This window comes from Balaenoptera borealis (assembly GCF_965194805.1).
Source record: "Balaenoptera borealis genome assembly, chromosome: 10".
Classification (NCBI taxonomy): Eukaryota; Metazoa; Chordata; class Mammalia; order Artiodactyla; family Balaenopteridae; genus Balaenoptera; species Balaenoptera borealis.
This window is the reverse complement of record NC_138874.1, coordinates 56,323,344-56,345,035: the sequence shown is the minus strand read 5'-3', so window position 1 is coordinate 56,345,035 and position 21,692 is coordinate 56,323,344. Positions and strand designations below refer to the sequence as shown.

General features: G+C 42.6%; 1 protein-coding gene across 3 annotated transcripts; it reads left to right on the top strand.

Annotated features, from left to right (window-relative positions):
• The first annotated feature begins 7,702 nt into the window (after positions 1–7,702).
• PCBD1 (pterin-4 alpha-carbinolamine dehydratase 1) lies at positions 7,703–12,484 on the top strand. Of its 3 annotated transcripts, none has more exons than XM_082407235.1 (4): positions 7,703–7,838; positions 10,398–10,529; positions 11,065–11,145; positions 11,722–11,895. In XM_082407235.1, the coding sequence occupies exons 1-4, from the start codon at positions 7,836–7,838 to the stop codon at positions 11,830–11,832; spliced, it is 327 nt and encodes a 108-aa protein (XP_082263361.1). In that variant the 5' UTR covers positions 7,703–7,835; the 3' UTR covers positions 11,833–11,895. The 3 variants fall into 3 exon arrangements, with proteins under 3 accessions (XP_082263361.1, XP_082263362.1, XP_082263363.1); XM_082407236.1 differs by lacking the exon at positions 11,722–11,895 and adding an exon at positions 11,914–12,484 and having other exon boundaries at positions 7,704–7,838; XM_082407237.1 differs by lacking the exon at positions 11,722–11,895 and adding an exon at positions 11,227–11,709 and having other exon boundaries at positions 7,704–7,838.
• The last annotated feature ends 9,208 nt before the right edge of the window (positions 12,485–21,692 follow it).

The following is a 21,692-nucleotide window of genomic DNA, read 5'->3' as shown; positions in this document are numbered from 1 at the left end:
TGGAAGTCCTAGCCACGGCAATCAGAGAAGAAAAAGAAATAAAAGGAATACAAATAGGAAAAGAAGAAGTAAAACTGTCACTGTTTGCAGATGACATGATACTATACATAGAAAATCCTAAAGATGCCACCAGAAAACTACTAGAACGAATCAATGAATTTGGTAAGGTTGCAGGATACAAAATTAATGCACAGAAATCTCTGGCATTCCTATACACTAACAGCAAAAAATCAGAAAGAGAAATTAAGGAAACAATCCCATTTACCATTGCAACAAAAAGAATAAAATACCTAGGAATAAACCTACTTAAGGAGGCAAAAGACTTGTACTCAGAAAACTATAAAACACTGATGAAAGAAATCAACGATGACATAAACAGATGGAGAAATATACCATGTTCTTGGATTGGAAGAATCAACATTGTGAAAATGACTATACTACCCAAAGCAATCTACAGATTCAATTCAATCTCTATCAAACTACCAATGGCATTCTTCACAGAATTAGAACAAAAATTTTTACAATTCGTATGGAAACACAAAAGACCCCAAATAGTCAAAGCAATCTTGAGAAAGAAAAACGGAGCTAGAGGAATCAGGCTCCCTGACTTAGAACTATACTACAAAGCTACAGTAATCAAGACAGTATGGTACTGGCACAAAAACAGAAATATAGAGCAATGGTACAGGATAGAAAGCCCAGAGACAAACCCACACACATATGGTCACCTAATTTACAACAAAGGAAGCAAGAACATACAATGAAGAATAGACAGCCTCTTCAATAAGTGATGCCGGGAAAACTGGACTGCTACATGTAAAAGAATGAAATTAGAACACTACCTAACACCGTACACAAAAATAAACTCCAAATGGATTAAAACCTAAATGTAAGACCAGACGCTGTAAAACTCTTAGAGGAAAACATAGGAAAAACACTCTTTGACATAAACCACAGCAAGATCTTTTTTGACCCACCTCCTAGAATAATGGAAATAAAAACAAAAATAAACAAATGGGACCTAATGAAAGTTAAAAGCTTTTGCACAGCAAAGGAAACCATAAACAAGACGAAAAGACAACCCTCAGAATAGGAGATAATATTTGCAAATGAAACAACGGACAAAGGATTAATCTCCAAAATATACAAACAGCTCATGGAGCTCAATATCAAAACAACAAACAATTCAATTAAAAAATGGGCAGAAGACCTAAATAGACATTTCACCAAAGAAGACATACAGATGGCCAAGAGGCACATGAAAAGATGCTCAACATCACTAATTATTAGAGAAATGAAAATCAAAACTACAATGAGGTATCACCTCACACTGGTCAGAGTGGCCATTATCAAAAAATTGAGAAACAATAAATGCTGGGAAGGGTGTGGTGAAAAAAAGGAACCCTCCTGCGCTGTTGGTGGGAATGTAAATTGATACAACTACTATGGAGAACAGTATGAAGGTTCCTTAAAAACCCAAAAATAGAACTACCATATGACCCAGCAATCCCACTACTGGGTATATACCCTGAGAAAACCATAATTCAAAAAGAGACATTTACCGCAATGTTCATTGCAACACTATTTACAATAGCCAGGACACGGAAGCAACCTAAGTATCCATCGACAGATGAATGGATAAAGAAGATGTGGCACATATACACAATGGAATATTACTCAGCCATAAAAAGAAACGAAATTGAGTTATTTGTAGTGAGGTGGATGGACCTAGAGTCTGTCATACAGGGTGAAGTAAATCAGAAAGAGAAAAACAAATGCCATATGCTAACACATATACATGGAATCTAAAAAAAATTTTTTTTAATGGTACTGATGAACCTAGTGGCCGGGCAGGAATAAAGAGGTAGTCATAGAGAGTGGACTTGAGGACTTGGGGTGGGAGGGGGAATCTGGGGCTAAGTGAGAGTAGCATCGACATATATACACTACCGAATGTAAATAGTTAGCCAGTGGGAATCAGCAGCATAGCACAGGGAGGTCAGCTAGGTGCTTTGCGATGACCTAGAGAGGTGAGATAGGGAGGTTGGGAGGGAAGCTCAAGAGGGAGGGGATATGGGGATATATGTGTGCATATGGCTGATTCACCTTGTACAACAGAAACTAACAGTATTGTGAAGCAAGTATACTCCAATAAAGATCTATTAAAAAAAAAAAAAAAGAAATGTAATGGGAAAACTATCCCATGCACAATGGCTAACCCAGACTATAAAATACCTAAGAATAAACTTAATGAGAAATGTCTAGGTCCTATATGAGAAACACAATAAAACTTTACTGAAGGACATAAAGAAGGCCTGAATAAATGGAGTGATATATCATGCTCCAGGATGGGAAGACTCAGTAATACAAAGATGTCAATTCTTCCCAAATTAAATCTATAAATTCAGTGCATTCCCAATCAGAATCCTAAAGGGATTTTTATAGAACCTGACCAGCTGATTTTAAAGCTCATCTGAAAGGGTAAACATGCAAGAATAGCCAAGAACATTTTGAAAAAGAAGAAAAATGAGATGAGGCTTGACCTACGAGATATCAAAACATGCTATAAAGCTAGAGTAATTAAAACAGGGTGGAGTGATGGATCAAAGGAACAGAACAAACAATCCAAGAACCAAGCCACAGGGATTATGTGAATTTATCATAATACAAAAGTAGCAGTCAGATTAGTGGGGAAAAGATGGACTAGTTAATGTATTTTAAAAATAGTATGGGATGGTTGTTTATCTGCTTGAGAAACAAAGTAATAAGTTGTTGTTGTTATTTCACATGATGCCCAAAAGTAAATTCCAGAGAGATTAATAATCTAAACACTTTTTACTGACTGTCAAAGCATTAGAAAGCAGTAGAGACAAATATTTGTTCATCTTGGGTTGAAAAAAGTCCTTTCTAAGCAAGGCCCGAAACTCGGAAACCATAAAGGAAAAATCAGGAGGATTCACCTAAAAATTAAACATTTTTCTACATCACTGAGCTGAAAAGCAAGTGGGATTCAGAGAAAATAATTACATATGTGATAAGTGAGGGGTTATCATCTTACAACTCAACAAGAAAAGGACAACCTTGAATGAAGAAAAATCAAAGGAGACAGCAGGCAGGTTAGTGGAGAGGAAGGAAAGCCAAGAACGTGTGCAGTAGTGAACAGGATATCACCGAGGGCATTGGGCCTGATCCCGCTGGGGACCCCTGAGAGACTGTCATGCACAGAATGGGTCCACCAAGGCGCGAGTATGTGGATATTTACCCACTGAGCCCGGCTCCCACTGGTTGAGAGGAGAGTATCAACACCTCTCACTTGCAGAACAGAGTGCCATCTATGGGCAGAGAATGTCCTCAGGTAGAGGGAGGCAGAAAGGCATCGGTGGGAAGAGAAACTGTATGCAGGTGACCTCCAGCGTGCATTTGGGAGGACACAGGTGGCAATGCCAGGCACTTGTCATTGAGTATCTCATTTAGTCGTTACAAAAGCCCTACAAGGTGGCTATCATCCTCATCCCCATTTTACAGTTGGGGAAACTGAGGTTCCAAATGGTTAAGCATATTGCTCAATATCCCATAATCAGTCAAATGGAGGAAGCTGACTTCAGTGCAGACACTGCCCTAGTTCCCATGGTTGCCTCTGTGTGGTGCCCTGGGCGGGTGCAGAAGGGGATGAGAAAGGTGGCTTTTTTCTTCCTCTTTATGCCCAACCATATTATTCTTGTTCTTATTGTTGTTGTTTTTTACTATTAACATGTTTTCTTTCTAAAAAAGTTTTTTTTGTTTTTGTTTTTTACTTTTGAGATCCTTAGCCTAGGAACTGGCAACAAAATGAGTTCTACATTAATGTTAGCATCTCCAAATTGTCATTTTAGATAGTTGAATATGGTGTATGTGTTGTTCGGTAGCCAGCTCAGCTACCAAAAACCAATACACAAACATGGATTTGGGAACCATCTGTTGAGAGGGTATTATGTACAGAGCAGAGTGCCAGACACTGTAGGAGATTCAGAGATGCCAATTTTCATCTTTCAGGAGCAAAGGAAAGGAAGAACAGGAAGTATTGAGGAAAGAGGCCAAATAAATGATGGTCAGGAGCTGGGTGGGTTCCTCAGGGAAGGCTCCCAGGCAGGGGTGGGTTTATGGGGAAGCAGATAAAACCTGAGCCTCATGGCCCTTCTTTTGAACGGGACCAACCCAGGAACCAACATGGTCACATGGTTTTGCAAAATTTGCAAAAGAAAAATATTTTAAGTGCAATAGATTAAGCCCCTTGTCTTTTGTCACTCCAACTTTCCCTATGTCACACCCCTCATGTTGGGTTGTGTTAAACATTGAGCATGTTTGGGGATCATACTAAGGGCAAGTTGTATTGGGGATAGAGTTATTTTGGGTTTAGATGGATACATGAATGAATGATTCTCAGTTACATCCATGTCTAGATTAGTTATTGCTAGCTGTTCTGGTTATAGGAATGCCTTCCAGAAATATCCCCAACTCCTGCTGTGCCGAGTCACCCAGCGTTGTGAGGTGACATAGAGGTGCAGGGCCAGAAGTTGTGATGGGAATGCATCCCACAGCCCCCCTGGCAGAGAAGCATGTGGTTAATGGAGGAGAAACAAGGCTCGATGTGTACAGAAACAGCATCTAATGTGTGGAAATTTCTTCCTATCATCAGATGTGTAATATTTGTAAGCAGATGATTTCTTTTTTTTTTTTTTTAACTTTCAGTGTGGCTTCTGTCACTTAGCATGCTTTTGAGATTCATGCATATTGTTGCAAGGGTCAGCAGTCATTCATTTGTATTGCTGAGTAGTTAGTATTCCAGTTCATGAATGGACCACATTTGTTTATTCATTTATCTGTTGATGGGCATTTGGATTATTTCCAAATACAGCTGTTATACACATTTGCATATAGGTTTTTTTTCCCCGTGGACCTGCTTTCATTTCTCTTGGAGTAGGATTGCTGATTCATAAGGTAAGTGTATGTTTAACTGCACAAAAAATTGCCGAATTGTTTTCCAAAGGGCTGAACCATTTTGTATGTCCACCGGCAACGCGTGAGAGTTCCAGTGACCTCGCATCTTCATCCACACACTTGGTATTATCAGGTGGCATTTTTTTCTAGTCCTTCTAAGAGGTGTGTAGTGGGATCTCACTGTAGTACCAATTGGCATTTCCCTAACGATCCCACAGGAAGAAGATGTCTCTCCACATACTCCCCACATTCTTGCCCTTCTCCCAGTGGTACACTACTAGTGCTAGGTTCATGGTAGGGGGCTGAAAGTGGGCTCTCTGTTGCCCTGGGTGCTGGAGCTTTCTCAGTGTTCCTGCCCATCCCCCCCAACCCCAAGCCTCAGCCCCGTGGCAGCCAGACTGCCTTATATCTGTGGCTGGACTTGTGTGCAAGTTTCCTGCTTCTCCCCAGAGGTAGGCAACCTCCAGTTGTATTGGTATAGAATCCCAGGCCCAGAACTGTTTCCTGCCCCTCCCTCAGGGCAGAGGGATTTTTTTTTTTTCTCCAAGTGTTTGTATGGATATATGCTTTCATATATATCCATATATATATATGGAAATGAAGCCACAATGCATATTTATCTGGGTTCTGGGAGTGACAGGATTTGTTGGCCCTCTCCTAGTGATTTACGGCTTTTGCTCCTTTAAGACAAGGGTCTGGAGAGGACTTCAAGTTTGGCCCTTTTCCCACAGCAGCAGCCAATCCCCTGCTTGGCTGGGGCAGGGGGGAGGGAAGGGGAGGGGGCGTTTGCTCCCATCTTTTGCCCTTCCCCCACTCTTTCTCCTGAGCACTCAGTGAAGGTCCATAAATAAAAGCTGTTCGTGTGTGCAAACTCTCCCCATGGTGTCTCGGGGCCCCAGCTATTCTAGACTGTATGCCAGCACACACCTGGCTTCCAACAATGTGTTAACATTTCAGCTGATTTCTTCTCACCCACTTTGATGGAGGCTGTGTATCTCCCCCCTCCCCTCCCCACCCCACGCCTGGCGGGCACGCTTGGCACAGGTGCATCCTGCCTCCCATGGAATTCAGACTACTTGGTTGCCCGGTGATCTCAGCTCCCCGGCCAGCTGAAGAAAAGTGATGATTGTATATTATCTCCAGGCTTTTCTCATTGCTACTGTGTGGAACACTCTTTCCAGCTGTCTACACCCTAGCAGAGCCCAAATCCTCCTTTCTGTCTTTGAAACTTCTCTTCTGCCCTCTACCCACCAACGTTGCCAAGCTAATGCATAAGTCTTATTATACCAAAATATAAGATTTCTGCCAACAAAGGACATCATGCAAGATGTTAGTGTACAGATGGCTGAATGGGAGGAGATATTTGCAATATCTAAAACTGACAAGCAATTAAAGTTGAGATATATAGAGTTCCGAAAACCAACTTTAAAAAAGCACTGTAAATTCTAAAAAATAAAACTAAAAACTATAAAATATAGAAGAAAACATAGGAGACAAATCTTTGTGACCCTGGGTTAGGCAAAGATTTCTTAGTTACAACATCAAAATACCAATTCATAAGAGAAACTTTTGATAAATTGGATTTCATCAAAATTAAGAACATTCGCTCTTTGAAAGGCATTGTGAGAAAGCAAACAAAATATTTACAAATCATATATCTGATAAAGTGCTTGTATCCAGAATGAAGAACTCTGAAAGCCCAATAAGACAACAAAAAACTCAATTTTTTTTTTTTTTAAACGGGCAGGAAATTTGAACAGGCAATTCACCAAAGACTGACCATTGGCAAATAAGCACATGAAAAGGTATTTAATATCATTAGCCATTTAGGAAACTCAAAACCACAGTGAGATACCACTGCCTACCAATTAGATTGGCTAAAATTAAAAAGACTGACATAGCAAGTATTCGTGCAGCTGTGGGGGGCGCGGTGCAAGGGAACCGGAAGTCTCATACACTGCTGGTGGGGATGTAAGATGGTCTGACCACTTTCAGAAGCAGTTTGGCAGTTTTCTAACAAGTTATAAGTATATACTTGCCATATGGCCTAGCCATTCCACTCCTAGGTATTCACGCAAGACAAATGAAAGCATATATCCATACAAACACTTGTATGCAAAAGTTCACAGCAGCTTTATTTGTAATAGTCAAAAACTGGAAACAACCCAAACGTCCAACAAATTGTAGCATATCCATTACAATATAATACTATAAAATAACGTCTACTTAGCCATAAAAAGGAAGAAACTATTGATACGTGCAACGACATGGGCAATTCTGCTGAGTGAAAGAAGGCAGATATAAAAAGAGTATAATTTGTATGATTTCCATTTACATAGCATTCTAGAAAATGCAACCTAATCTATAGTGAGGAAGCAGGTCAACAGTTGTCTTGAGTTGGGAGGAGGCAACTTAGGGGTTATGGCTATGTTCATGATCTTTATCGTAGCGATGGTTGCACAGATACATACATGTCAAAACGCATCAAACTGTACCCTTTAAGTATGTGCAGTTTACTGTGTGGGTCAATTTCTCAATCAGGTGTTTTTAGAAAAGAAAAAGTAATCTCGCGCCCAGGGTCACACAGCTGGTAAGTGGCAGAGCGCGATGCAATTGCTGGAGTCCACGTTTGGAGCCTGGGTCCTTAATCCCCGAGCTCCCTGCAACGTCGGCACGGAGGAAAGTGCTGGAAGGCAGCCCCAGCTGTTGTTAATGATTACCAGTGGGCGGCCCCTTCCCGGCTGCGCTCCCGCCCCGGGGCGGCCCGAGCGCCGCCCCGCGCGACGGCTTCCCAGTGCGCTGGGCGTCTCGCTCGTCTGCTCCGCCGCCACCAGCTGCTGCTCGCGTCCGCGCCCGGCATGGTGAGGGAGTTGGGGGATCACGCGCCGCCGCCGTCGGGGCGTCCGGGTTAGGAGGGGGCGCGCGGGAGGGGCGGAGGAGAGCCAGGGGCCCGCGCTGGGTCCCCGCCCAGGCCAGAGGACGGCGCCCGGAGGTGCGGGGCGGGGCGGGGCGGGGGGGGGTGGGTCCCTCCGAGGCCTTCGCAGAGCAGCCGCGCGCCCGGCTGGGAGAGTCGGGGTCTCTGTCCCACCCCCGCCCCCGAGTGGTGCCCCCTGGGAAGCTGAAGACGGGAGAGGGGCGGTGGCAGGTCCGGGTTACACCTAGGCGGGAGCCCAGGCCAGAGCCCGCGCGGGGCCTCAGTGCCGCCTTTCTGGGCGGGGTGGGGAGGGGCAGCATAGTGAGCCCAGGACATAGTTCCCCTTGGTGGGGAGGTTCTGTCCTGTATTGGGGGCTGGGGTAGGGGCAGGGGGGCGGGGGGTGCCGAGGAGGGGCGACTGAATTTGCGTGTGCCTCTGTCTGCCTGTTTACTGCCCTTCTCGCTTGCTCTTCTGCTAAGCCCTCTGTGCTGTCCCCCGACCTCAGAGCCGGCCCCTGGCTCCTAGTTTGAGGCCTGTGCCCAGCAATGGGGACATGGTTGCTCAGGGTCACCCGCCCTCCAGGGTGAGCTTTCCTGGAAGGGAGTCTCAGCTTCAGAGGTGAAGGTGAGCCTGCGGGGAAGCTTCTAGACCCAGGAAGCTTTACTAAACAGCAGAGTGTTAGGCCCAAAAGCATTAGGAGCGGTCGGGACTGTGGTGCCACCTGGGAGGGCACTTTGAAGGCTACGGCTCAGATGGAGGGGAGGTGGTGGGTGAGCTGATTGTGAGGTACACTGAGCCCCAAAGCCGCAGGGCGTGGGTAATCAGTAACCCCTCTGCACACTCCCAGAGGCCCAGGCTGAGTCCAGGCCTGACCTGTGATTTACTAAGCAAACACCACCCCTGACCCCTCTCTGATCCCAGATTTCAGAGGGACTTGTCAGTTCAGCCCCGGGCTGTGAAATGTAGGGGATTCCAGAAGACTCTAAAAAGGAGCCTCCTAGGAGCCCGCTAGTACCTGCGCACTCCCTTCAGAGCCAAAGAACTAAATGGTGGGTTCTGATGCCTCGGCTGCCATATGGTCACCCGGTTGGTTGCCTGGATACACGGACCAGGCTTATCAGCCACTGAGACAGGGTCAGCTGTCTGGGGGTTGGGTGGTGATGCAGATCTCGACTGCCCTCACTGGCCTTCCAGAGCCCAGGAGGGGAGACAGAGCCAGCCAGATCGGTCCAGAGAGAAACCGCACTTTCAGGAGGGAGAAAACGGCTATCAGAGCCCTGAAATGTTTTTCCAGTTCTGCCCCAAACCTGAGGGCCTGTCATAAGCTTACTTGCCCCAGGAAGTCTCTTTTTAAAAATGCAGATGATATTCCCTTAATAACAATGGAGTTTATTAAAATGTCTCCTGGCTCCTCTTGCTGATTCCTAAAGTGGAAGTTCTTGTGCCTTTATACCCATCAAGCCAGGGGAGATGAGTGCCCCAGGGCCACCTGGCTTCCAGTTTGCAGGCTGCTTCATAAAAGCTAAATTAACCTCCCTCGCATTCTCTTCCCAGGCCTAACTGATTTAATTTAGCACTCTCACTTTCCTGCCTTGGGTAGTTCTACTTCAGGGGCCTAAATTCTGGGATCCCTTAAGCTCCTCCACCTGGATCTTCTTAGAGGCTGGAACTGACCTTTGCTTTCTTCTGTTCTCCAAGAGAGGGTTCCACTCACGGCCTGAATTGTGCCAGTTTGGGCTGCCTCGAGGGCATTTTGCACAATAGGAAAATAGGCTGAGGCACTGGCTTTACCATTTGCCCTTGGCCAAGTTACTTCTGCTTTGGGGACTGAGCTCTGTGGCTCCAGCTTCCCAAGCTGACAGAATAGAAAAGAAGGTGGAAATCTGAGAAACGTAGGCCTGGCAGCTGGGAACCAGAGGCTGCGTGGGAGTGTGGTTGGGATACCCATTAGGAGGTAGTGCCAGTGGTGTTTGACTGTGGTGTGGCTAGGAATCGCCTGGAGCATGTTTTAAGTGCTGGTTCCTTTGCCCAGCCTCAGGGATGCGGACACATGGACCCACCTTGAGAAAGATTCCTGTGCTTTTGCTGACTGAGGTTGGGGGGTGGGAGAAGAGAGGTCATTTCCCCTCTCTAGGCCTCAGTTTCCTCTTCAATACACAGCAACAGTAGGGGCTTGATTTACTTTTGCTCCCCCATGAACAAAAGAGTCCTAGTTTTTTTACCGAGGGGGTGCCCTCTGTAAGGCTTTGGGGGCAGGGGTGGGGAAGGAGTGTTTCTCTGCCCCAGCGATTTGCATTACACCTCAGGACTCTCTGTTCTCTAAGAACCTATCAGTGCACCAGCCAGAGCCCCTCCTCCCAGTCTGTTGCTTTAGACCAGCTGCCCTTTGACTGTGCCACCAGAACTGCCAGTGGAGGCTGGCTAACTTTCCCCAAAGGTCCAGAGCCCTCTCTTTTGTCCTGTGAAAAAAACGAATGCCCTTGGTCTGTGTTTTCCCTCTCCTAGGCTGGCAAAGCACACAGGCTAAGTGCTGAGGAGAGGGACCAGCTGCTGCCAAACCTGCGGGCCGTGGGGTGGAACGAGCTGGAAGGCCGGGATGCCATCTTCAAGCAGTTCCATTTCAAAGACTTCAATCGGGTATGGCATCAGGGTGGGACAGAGTTTCCTGAGACTGGGGCTGATTGGGGTCACACTCCAGAACGTGTTCCTTCCCTTAAAGTTCTGATAGCCAAGACTGTCCGATGCTCCGCTAATCCAGTTTACTTGGAAAGCGTCCTCCTTGGGGATTGGAGAGGGCAGAGGTGGGTCTTGGGCTCTCCATACCTGGAACTTTTAGAAACAATCCTCAGAGAAGACAGTTCAAGTGGGAAGCAGATGCACGTTTGAAGACATTTTAGTAGATAACCAAAAGATTGGCGAAGACTCAGAAGCTCTCTGGGGTTTCCACCTTGTTAGTGGTCCTGGTAACAAGACTTCCTACTGCAGAAGGACCGCCTCAAACTCCAGCCTCAGAACCAGTGGCAGGGTGCTAGGCGGAATGCTGAAAGCTAGAAGGGTCACCTTGTAGGGAGCGAGGCAATCCTCCTGCACCTGGGCCTTACACTGGCCATAAAAGGGGGCCCAGCAGTCCTCTCTTTCAGGACACTAACCTGGGTCTCACTTCATTAAACAGGCTTTTGGCTTCATGACAAGAGTGGCTCTTCAGGCTGAGAAATTGGACCACCATCCTGAATGGTTTAACGTGTACAACAAGGTGAGTGATACATGCCTAGAACTCCAACTCATTCTGAAGGCCCCTTCCTTGGACTTGACTGTGAGCTCTCCTCACCCATAGGTCGACTGTCCGCTCCTTTTCCTTTCATCTGCTTCCTAGGATCGACATAAACACCCCTAGAAAATATTCAGTCTCACTACAGGTTAAAGAAAAGCAAATTGAAACACTAGTGAGACAACTTGTGGGTTAAGTAGACATTAAGAAGGCAAATCCTAAAGAAGGAAAGGCTGTGAGAACCAGGCATATTCACTGTTAATAGCTCTAAAGGGCTGACATTTTCTGGAGGTATGGAAGAATGAAAAAGTAATAAACTTGAACTGAGAATACCCATGCGCACCAAGGAGATCAGCCTGTCTGCTGAATGAATGGGAACAGTCATTAAATGCCTGTCATGAACCAAGAGCTATGCTGGACTCTTTCTAAAAACATTAAGGCTGGAAGTGATGATCTGTAAATGGACAGTGTTTAGGAGTTGGTTTGGGGTCTTGTCTTTGGCTTTTAGGTTGCTCTTGATATTTGGATCTTTCTTTTCTTATCCTATGCTGTGGTTACCAGTGTTTATGGAGGTGTAATAGAAGACAGTTTTGCACTGATGTTAAAGACTCGTCAGGAAGGCAGCCCCCAGGAGAGGGGTTAGTGTCTGGTTACACTTCTTGGTGTGGCTGAGCCCAGGAGCTGGTGACTCTCTCCTGCTCTTAGGTGCAGTCGGTGGAATCAGCTGGCCCCGAATCTCTGGTTTTGTTTCAGGTCCACATCACCCTGAGCACTCATGAGTGTGCGGGCCTTTCAGAACGGGACATAAACCTGGCCAGCTTCATCGAGCAAGTAGCAGTGTCCATGACATAGACCCTGCCCTTCCTCTCTGAGTTCTTCAGGGGAAAGGGGGGACTGAACTGGGGATCCAGAGAGGGAACTGGGGAGCCCTGAGATGTTGGTGCAGTCAGAAAGGCCAAGTTGACCCCGCTGCTTCCATTTAGGGGCAAGTCCTTGCCGTGGAAGGAGAGGCCAACATTACTGCCAGGACGAGGAACTTAGACCGTTTTTCCCCACGCCACTCTCGTCCTCCTTGGGGCTCTGTGACATGTATATTGATTTGCATAAGTTCTTCCCTTTCTTTACAACTTCCCAGCAACAGTAATGATTTTCTTTCCTGGCTGTGTCTTGCTCTCTTTCTGATTCATTTCCCAAGAAGCTGTGATAGAAGCTGTGTTTAAGATAAAGTTTTATCTTAGAAACCAGTAACCTAAAGCCATCCTCATCCTGTGTGACAAATACCCATGTGCTTTTACGCCTCAAATAAAAACACTGTTTCACTTGGCCTCAGGCTCTAGAATCTTCTTTTCCACAAGTCAATCCAAATCGGAGTCAACAGGCATTTAAAGCACCTACTTTGTGCAAGACAGAGTTCAGGCCGCTAGGGGGAAAGGGGACCAGAGCACCCTGCCTTTTAAGCTCCTTATTGTCTCAGGGAAATAAGTAGAAAAATAGTTAACTATTACTAGGCAGCATGAATGAAGTTAATGCCAGATGCAAAGATAAGAAATGAGTTAACGAACACAAAGTGATGCACAAGGGTGAATCAGAAGGCTTCATTTCAGTTCTGCCTCCAAGACCTGATTAGGATTCTGGAGGCAGAGGTAACTGAGGGAGCATCTTGAAAAGATAAAGGTTAGCCGGACATTTATATGCATGGTGGAACCTACGACTAGATCTTCTTCCCAGCCTGCAGGATCCAACACATGGAGATCTCTCTTTTTTTTTTTTTTTTTACTTGAAGCATAGTTCATTTGCCAATTTGCCATACTGTGTAAGTTTCAAGTGTAAATCAAGGTGATTCGGTTATATATATGTGTATGAGTACATATGTATACACACACACATATATATACAGAAGTATGTATATCTTTTTTATACTTGTCCATTAAAGGTTATTACAAAATATTGAAGATAGTTCACTGTGCTATACATACATCCCTGTTGTTTACATATTTTATATATGGTAGTGTGTATCTGTTAATCACATACTCCTAATTTATCCCTATCCCACTTTACCCTTTGGTAATGGTAAGTATGTTTTCTATTACTGTACGTGTTTCTGTTTTCTAATAAGTTCATTTGTACTATTTTTTATATTCCATATATAGTGGATATCATATGATATTTGTATCTGTCTGATTTCAAGTAGTAAAATAATCTCTAGGTCCATCCATGATGCTGCAAATGGCATTATTTAATTCTTTTTTATGGCTGAGTAATATTCCATTGTGTGTGTGTGTGTGTGTGTGTGTGTGTGTGTGTGTGTGTGTGTGTGTTTGTGTATCACATCTTCCTTATGCATACAGCTATCAATGGACATAAAGGTTCCTTCCAAGTTTTGGCTATTGTAAATAGTACTGCTTAAATATTGGGGTGCGTGTATATTTTCGAATTAGAGTTTTCTCCAGCTATATGGCCAGGAGTGGGATTGCTGGATCATATGGTAACTCTATGTTTAATTTTTTACGGAACCTCTATACTCTTCTCCATAGTGCCTGCACCAATTTATGTGCCCACCAAGAGGGTAGGAGGGTTCCTTTTTCTCCACATCCCCTCCTGCATTTATTATTTGTAGCCTTTTTGATGATGGCCACTCTGCCCGATTGTGAGGTGACAGCTCATTGGAGTTTTGACTTGCATTTCTCGAGTAATTAGTGATGTTGGCCATCTTTTCATGTGCCTATTGCCCACTCGTATGTCTCCTTTGGAGAAGTGTCTTTGAGGTCTTCTGCCCATTTTTTTTTTTGAAATACTGATTTTATTTTAAAACTATATTATAATAACAATGATTTTTAAGATTCAGATCCATATTTATATGGCTTCAATTTCTATTGACGTATCTTTCATGAGTTGTGTCTTTTGATTTATCTCTCTGTGGCATGCATACATCCGTATTTTTTTTTTTTTTTTCACACACACACACTGTATTTTATTTTTACAAGAGATAAATAGACTGACACCGAGCATTATACATGGATGACCACAACAAAAGCAACAATGATTGCAATTACCAAACATGAAACACACTCATACTATGTCATAATATTGACATTCAGTCCAGTAATGCTCCACTGTAACAGCTCCTTTACTTTACAGTGAAAATTGATTTGTATATTCTTTGCCTCTGAGTCCTTGTGGGATTTTTTTTTTTAATTCAAACAAAGTCACAAAAATTATACTCATCCTCATCAGTTCACTCAGTCCCATGTAATTAATTTTTTTTATCTTGATCTTTTGTTAGCACTTTTATGAGTTCATCAGTTTTTCATTAGAGTTCTGAAAATGATTATTCATTCAGTTCAGCAGTACAGTTACCAGAAACCTGTACTTGTCAGAGTCTTTTCCATGAATTTCTTGAAGATGAAACCCTTTTATAGGAACATATTTGCAAAAGCATCAGAGTACACCCAGAACTGTCTGTAAATGACAAAAGACTTAAAAATGACCACGGTTAAAGATTTGATGAAAGTTCATAATAATGCAGTTGACAAGAAAATTAGTTATTTCTGAGATACACATTTTAAAGTAATAACTAGGATTATGACTTATAACATTATACCAGAACATATAAGATTTTTAGAAATTTCATGTAATGTCTGAAACATTTATATTAACATATTTCCATACAAATAACCCAATGAAAGTTTAATATTAGTTGTTTTGTTTGTTTTTTTATACTGCGGGTTCTTATTAGTCATCAGTTTTATACACATCAGCGTATACATGTCAATCCCAATCGCCCAATTCAGCACACCACCATCCCCACCCCACTGCAGTTTTCCCCCCTTGGTGTCCATATGTCTGTTCTCTACATCTGTGTCTCAACTTCTGCCCTGCAAGCCGGCTCATCTGTACCATTTTTCTAGGTTCCACATACATGCGTTAATATACGATATTTGTTTTTCTCTTTCTGACTTAGTTCACTCTGTATGACAGTCTCTAGATCCATCCACGTCTCAACAAATGACTCAGTTTCGTTCCTTTTTATGGCTGAGTAATATTCCATTGTATATATGTACCACATCTTCTTTATCCATTCGTCTGTTGATGGGCATTTAGGTTGCTTCCATGACCTGGCTATTGTAAATAGTGCTGCAATGAACATTCGGGTGCATGTGTCTTTTTGAATTACGGTTTGCTCTGGGTATATGCCCAGTAGTGGGATTGCTGGGTCATATGGTAATTGTATTTTTAGTTTTTTAAGGAACCTCCATATTGTTCTCCATAGTGGCTGTATCAATTTACATTCCCACCAACAGTGCAAGAGGGTTCCCTTTTCTCCACACCCTCTCCAGCATTTGTTGTTTGTAGATTTTCTGATGATGCCCATTCTTACTGGTGTGAGGTGATACCTCATTGTAGTTTTGATTTGCATTTCTCTAATAATTAGTGATGTTGAGCATCTTTTCATGTGCTTCATGGCCGTCTGTATGTCTTCTTTGGAGAAATGTCTGTTTAGGTCTTCTGCCCATTTTTGGATTGGGGTGTTTGTTTCTTTAATATTGAGCTGAATGAGCTGTTTATATATTTTGGAGATTAATCCTTTGTCCATTGATTCGTTTGCAAATATTTTCTCCCATTCTGAGGGTTGTCTTTTCGTCTTGTTTATGGTTTCCTTTGCTGTGCAAAAGCTTTGAAGTTTCATTAGGTCCCATTTGTTTATTTTTGTTTTTATCTCCATTACTCTAGGAGGTGGATCAAAAAAGATCTTGCTGTGATTTATGTCAAAGAGTGTTCTTCCTATGTTTTCCTCTAAGAGTTTTATAGTGTCCGGTCTTACATTTAGGTCCCTAATCCATTTTGAGTTTATTTTTGTGTATGGTGTTAGGGAGTATTCTAATTTCATTCTTTTACATGTAGCTGTCCAGTTTTCCCAGCACCACTTATTGAAGAGACTGTCTTTTCTCCATTGTATATCTTTGCCTCCTTTGTCATAGATTAGCTGACCATAGGTGCGTGGGTTAATCTCTGGGCTTTCTATCTTGTTCCATTGATCTATGTTTCTGTTTTTGTGCCAGTACCATATTGTCTTGATTACTGTAGCTTTGTAGTATAGTCTGAAGTCAGGGAGTCTGATTCCTCCAGCTCCATTTTTTTGCCTCAAGACTGCTTTGGCTATTCGGGGTCTTTGTGTCTCCATACAGATTTTAAGATGATTTGTTCTAGCTCCGTAAAAAATGCCATTGGTAATTTGATAGGGATTGCATTGATCTGTAGATTGCTTTGGGTAGTATAGTCATTTTCACAATGTTGATTCTTCCAATCCAAGAACATGGTATATCTCTCCATCTGTTGGTATCATCTTTAATTTCTTTCATCAATGTCTTTATAGTTTTCTGCATACAGGCCTTTTGTCTCCCTAGGTAGGTTTATTCCTAGGTATTTTATTCTTTTTGTTGCAATGGTAAATGGGAGTGTTTCCTTAATTTCTCTTTCAGATTTTTCATCATTAGTGTACAGGAATGCAGGAGATTTCTGTGCATTAATTTTGTATCCTGCAACGTTACCTTATTCATTAATTAGCTCTAGCAGTTTTCTGGTGGCAGTTTTAGGATTCTCTATGTATAGTATCATGTCATCTGCAAACAGTGACAGTTTTACTTCTTCTTTTCCAATTTGTATTCCTTTTATTTCTTTTTCTTCTCTGATTGTTGTGGCTAAAACTTCCAGAACTATGTTGAATAATAGTGGTGAGAGTGGACATCCTTGTCTCGTTCCTGATCTTAGAGGAAATGCTTTCAGTTTTTCACCATTGAGAATGATGTTTGCTGTGGGTTTGTCATATATGGCCTTTATTATGTTGAGGTAGGTTCCCTCTATGCCCACTTTCTGGAGAGTTTTTATCATAAATGGGTGTTGAATTTTGTCAGAAGCTCTTTCTGCATCTATTGAGATGATCATATGGTTTTTATTCTTCAACTTGTTAATATGGTGTATCACATTGATTGATTTGCGTATATTGAAGAATCCTTGCATCCCTGGGATAAATCCCACTTGATCGTGGTGTATGATCCTTTTAATATGTTGTTGGATTCTGTTTGCTAGTATTTTGTTGAGGATTTTTGCATCTATATTCATCAGTGATATTGGTCTGTAATTTTCTTTTTTTGTAGTGTCTTTGTCTGGTTTTGGTATCAGGGTGATGGTGGCCTCATAGAATGAGTTTGGGAGTGTTCCTTCCTCTGCAATTTTTTGGAAGAGTTTGAGAAGGATAGGTGTCAGCTCTTCTCTAAGTGTTTGATAGAATTCACCTGTGAAGCCATCTGGTCCTGGACTTTTGTTTGTTGGAAGATTTTTAATCACAGTTTCAATTTCAGTGTTTGTGATTGGCCTGTTTATATTTTCTATCTCTTCCTGGTTCAGTCTCGGAAGGTTGTGCTTTTCTAAGAATTTGTCCATTTCTTCCAGGTTGTCCGTTTTGTTGACATAGAGTCACTTGTAGTAGTCTCTTAGGATGCTTTGTATTTCTGTGGTGTCTGTTGTAACTTCTCCTTTTTCATTTCTGATTTTATTGATTTGAGTCCTCTCCCTCTTGATGAGTCTGGCTAAAGGTTTATCAGTTTTGTTTATCTTCTCAAAGAACCTGCTTTTAGTTTTATTGATCTTTGCTATTGTTTTCTTTGTTTCTATTTCATTTATTTCCACTCTGATCTTGATGATTTCTTTCCTTCTGCTAACTTTGGGTTGTGTTTGTTCTTCTTTCTCTAGTTTCTTTAGGTGTAAGGTTAGATTGTTTACTTGAGATTTTTCTTGTTTCTTGAGGTAGGCTTGTATAGCTATAAACTTCCCTCTTAGAACTGCTTTTGCTGCATCCCATAGGTTTTGGGTCATCGTGTTTTCATTGTCATTTGTCTCTAGGTATTTTTTGATTTCCTCTTTGATTTCTTCAGTGATCTCTTGGTTATTTAGTAACGTATTGTTTAGCCTCCATGTGTTTGTCTTTTTTACGTTTTCTTCCCTGTAATTCATTTCTAATCTCCCAGCGTTGTGGTCAGAAAAGATGCTTAATATGATTTCAATTTTCTTAAATTTACTGAGGCTTGATTTGTGACCCAAGATGTGATCTATCCTGGAGAATGTTCCGTGCGCACTTGAGAAGAACGTGTAATCTGCTGTTTTTGGATGGAATGTCCTATAAATATCAATTAAATCTATCTGGTCTATTGTGTCATTTAAAGCTTCTGTTTCCTTACTTATTTTCATTTTGGATGATCTGTCCATTGGTGTAAGTGAGGTGTTAAAGTCCCCCACTATGATTGTGTTACTGTCAATTTCCTCTTTTATAGCTGTTAGCAGTTGCCTTATGTATTGAGGTGCTCCTATGTTGGGTGCATATATATTTATAATTGTTATATCTTCTTCTTGGATTGATCCCTTGATCATTATGTAGTGTCCTTCCTTGCCTCTTGTAATGTTCTTTATTTTAAAGTCTTTTATCTGATATGAGTGTTGCTACTCCAGCTCTTTTTTGATTTCCATTTGCATGGAATATCTTTTTCCATCCTCTCACTTTCAGTCTGTATGTGTCCCTAGGTCTGAAGTGGGTCTCTTGTAGACAGCATATATATGTGTCATGTTTTTGTATCCATTTAGCGAGCCTGTGTCTTTTGGTTGGACATTTAACCCATTCACGTTTAAGGTAATTATCGATATGTATGTTCCTATGACCATTTTCTTAATTGTTTTGGGTTTGTTTTTGTAGGTCCTTTTCTTCTCTTGTGTTTCCCACTTAGAGAAGTTCCTTTAGCATTTGTTGTAGAGCTGGTTTGGTGGTGCTGAATTCTCTTAGCTTTTGCTTGTCTGTAAAGCTTTTGATTTCTCCATCAAATCTAAATGAGATCCTTGCCAGGTAGAGTAATCTTGGTTGTAGGTTCTTCCCTTTCATCACTTTAAGTATATCATGCCACTCCCTTCTGGCTTGTAGAGTTTCTGCTGAGAAATCAGCTGTTAACCTTATGGGAGTTCCCTTGTATGTTATTTGTCGTTTTTCCCTTGCTGCTTTCAATAATTTTTCTTTGTCTTTAATTTTTGCCACTTTGATTACTATGTGTCTCGGCGTGTTTCTCCTTGGGTTTATTCTGTATGGGACTCTCTGCGCTTCCTGGACTTGGGTGGCTATTTCCTTTCCCATGTTAGGGAAGTTTTCGACTATAATCTCTTCAAATATTTTCTCTGGTCCTTTCTCTCTCTTCTCCTTCTGGGACCCCTGTAATGCAAATGTTGTTGCGTTTAATGTTGTCCCAGAGGTCTCTTAGGCTGTCTTCATTTCTTTTCATTCTTTTTTCTTTAGTCTGTTCCGCAGCAGTGAATTCCACCATTCTGTCTTCCAGGTCACTTATCCGTTCTTCTGCCTCAGTTATTCTGCTATTGATTCCTTCTAGTGTAGTTTTCATTTCAGTTATTGTATTGGTCATCTCTGTTTGTTTGTTCTTTAGTTCTTCTAGGTCTTTGTTAATCATTTCTTGCATCTTCTCAATCTTTGCCTCCATTCTTATTCCGAGGTCCTGGATCATCTTCACTATCATTATTCTGAATTCTTTTTCTGGAAGATTGCCTATCTCCACTTCATTTAGTTGTTTTTCTGGGGTTTTTTCTTGTTCCTTCATCTGATATATAGCCCTCTGCCTTTTCATCTTGTCTATCTTTCTGTAACTGTGGGTTTTGGTCCACAGGCTGCAGGATTGTAGTTTTTCTTGATTCTGCTGTCTGTCCTCTGGTGGTTGAGGCTATCTACGAGGCTTGATGGGAGGCTCTGGTGGTGGGTAGAGCTGACTGTTGCTGTGGCGGACAGAGCTCCGTAACACTTTAATCCACTTGACTGTTGATGGGTGGGGCTGGGTTCCCTCCCTGTTGGTTGTTTTGCCTGAGGCAACCCAACACTGGAGCCTACCTGGGCTCTTTGATGGGGTTAATGGCAGACTCTGGGAGGGCTCACGCCAAGGAGCACTTCCCAGAACCTCCGCTGCCAGTGTCCTTGTCCCCACGGTGAAACAGAGCCACCCCCCGCCTCTGCAGGAGACCCCCCAACACCAGCAGGTAGGTCTGGTTCAGTCTCCCCCAGGGTCACTGCTCCTTCCCCTGGGTCCCGATGCGCACACTACTTTGTGTGTGCCCTCCAAGAGTGGGGTCTCTGTTTCCCCCAGTCCTGTCGAAGTCTTGCAGTCAATTCCCACTAGGCTTCAAAGTCTGATTCTCTATGAATTCCTCCTCCCATTGCCAGACCCCCAGGTTGGGAAGCCTGACGGGGGGCTCAGAACCTTCACTCCAGTGGGTGGACTTCTGTGGTATAAGTGTTCGCCAGTCTGTGAGTCACCCACCCAGCAGTTATGGGATTTGATTTTACTCTGATTGCGCCCCTCCTACCGTCTCACTGTGGCTTCTCCTCTGTCCTTGGACGTGGGGTATCCTTGGTGAAGTCCAGGGTCTTCCTGTCAACGATTGTCCAGCAGCCAGTTGTGATTCTGGTGCTCTCGCAAGAGGGAGTGAGAGCACGTCCTTCTACTCTGCCATCTTGGTTAATCCCTCTGTTTCTGTGTTTTATATATAGTAGTCTGTATCTGCTAATCCCAAACGCCTAATTTATCCCTCCCCCTCCCTTTCCCCTGTGGGAACCATGAGTTTGTGTTCTATGTGTGTGAGTCTCTTTCTGGCTTGCAGATAAGTTCATCTGTGTCATATTTCAGATTCCACGTATAAGTGGTACCATATGATATTTGTCTTTCTCTGTGTGATGTCGTATGATCATCTCTTCTGCAAATGGCATAATTTCTTTCTTTTTTATGGCTGAGTAGTATTTCATTGTGCATATATAGATATGCATACACACATATCTATTTATACATATGTCTATATATATAGTACATCTTCTTTATGAATTCATCTGTTGCTGGACATGTAGATAGCTTCTATGTCTTGGCTATTGTAAAAAGTGCTTCCATGAACATTGGGGTGTAGGTATCTTTTTGATTTAGAGTCTTCTCCAGCTATATACCCAGGAGTGGTTTTGTTGGGTCATACGGTAACTCTATTTTTAGTTTTTTTAAATTAATTTTTATTGGAGTATAGTTTCTTTACAATGTTGTGTTAGTTTCTACTGGACAGCAAAATGAATCACTATACATATACATATATGTGTATACACACACACACACACACATATGTTTTGGATTTTGTTCCCCTTTAGGTCACCACAGTGCAGTGAGTAGATTTTGCTGTGCTATACAGTAGGTTCTCATTAGTTATCTTTTATACGTAGTAGCACTAGGGTATATATGTCAATCTCAATCTCCCGATTCATCCCACTCCCCCTTTCCCCCTTGGTATCCTTACGTTTGAACTCTACGTCTTTGTCTCTATTTCTGGTTTGCAAATACGATCATCTATACCATTTTCCTAGATTCCACATATATGCATCAATGTACCATATGTGTTTTTCTCTTTCTGCATTTCTTCAGTCTGTATGACAGTCTCTAGGTCCATCCACATCTCTA

Coding starts and splice junctions, on each gene's coding strand:
- PCBD1 (XM_082407235.1), top strand. Junction 10,530..11,064: donor ATTTCAAAGACTTCAATCGG/GTATGGCATCAG, acceptor TTCATTAAACAG/GCTTTTGGCTTCATGACAAG. Junction 11,146..11,721: donor GGTTTAACGTGTACAACAAG/GTGAGTGATACA, acceptor TGTGGTTACCAG/TGTTTATGGAGGTGTAATAG.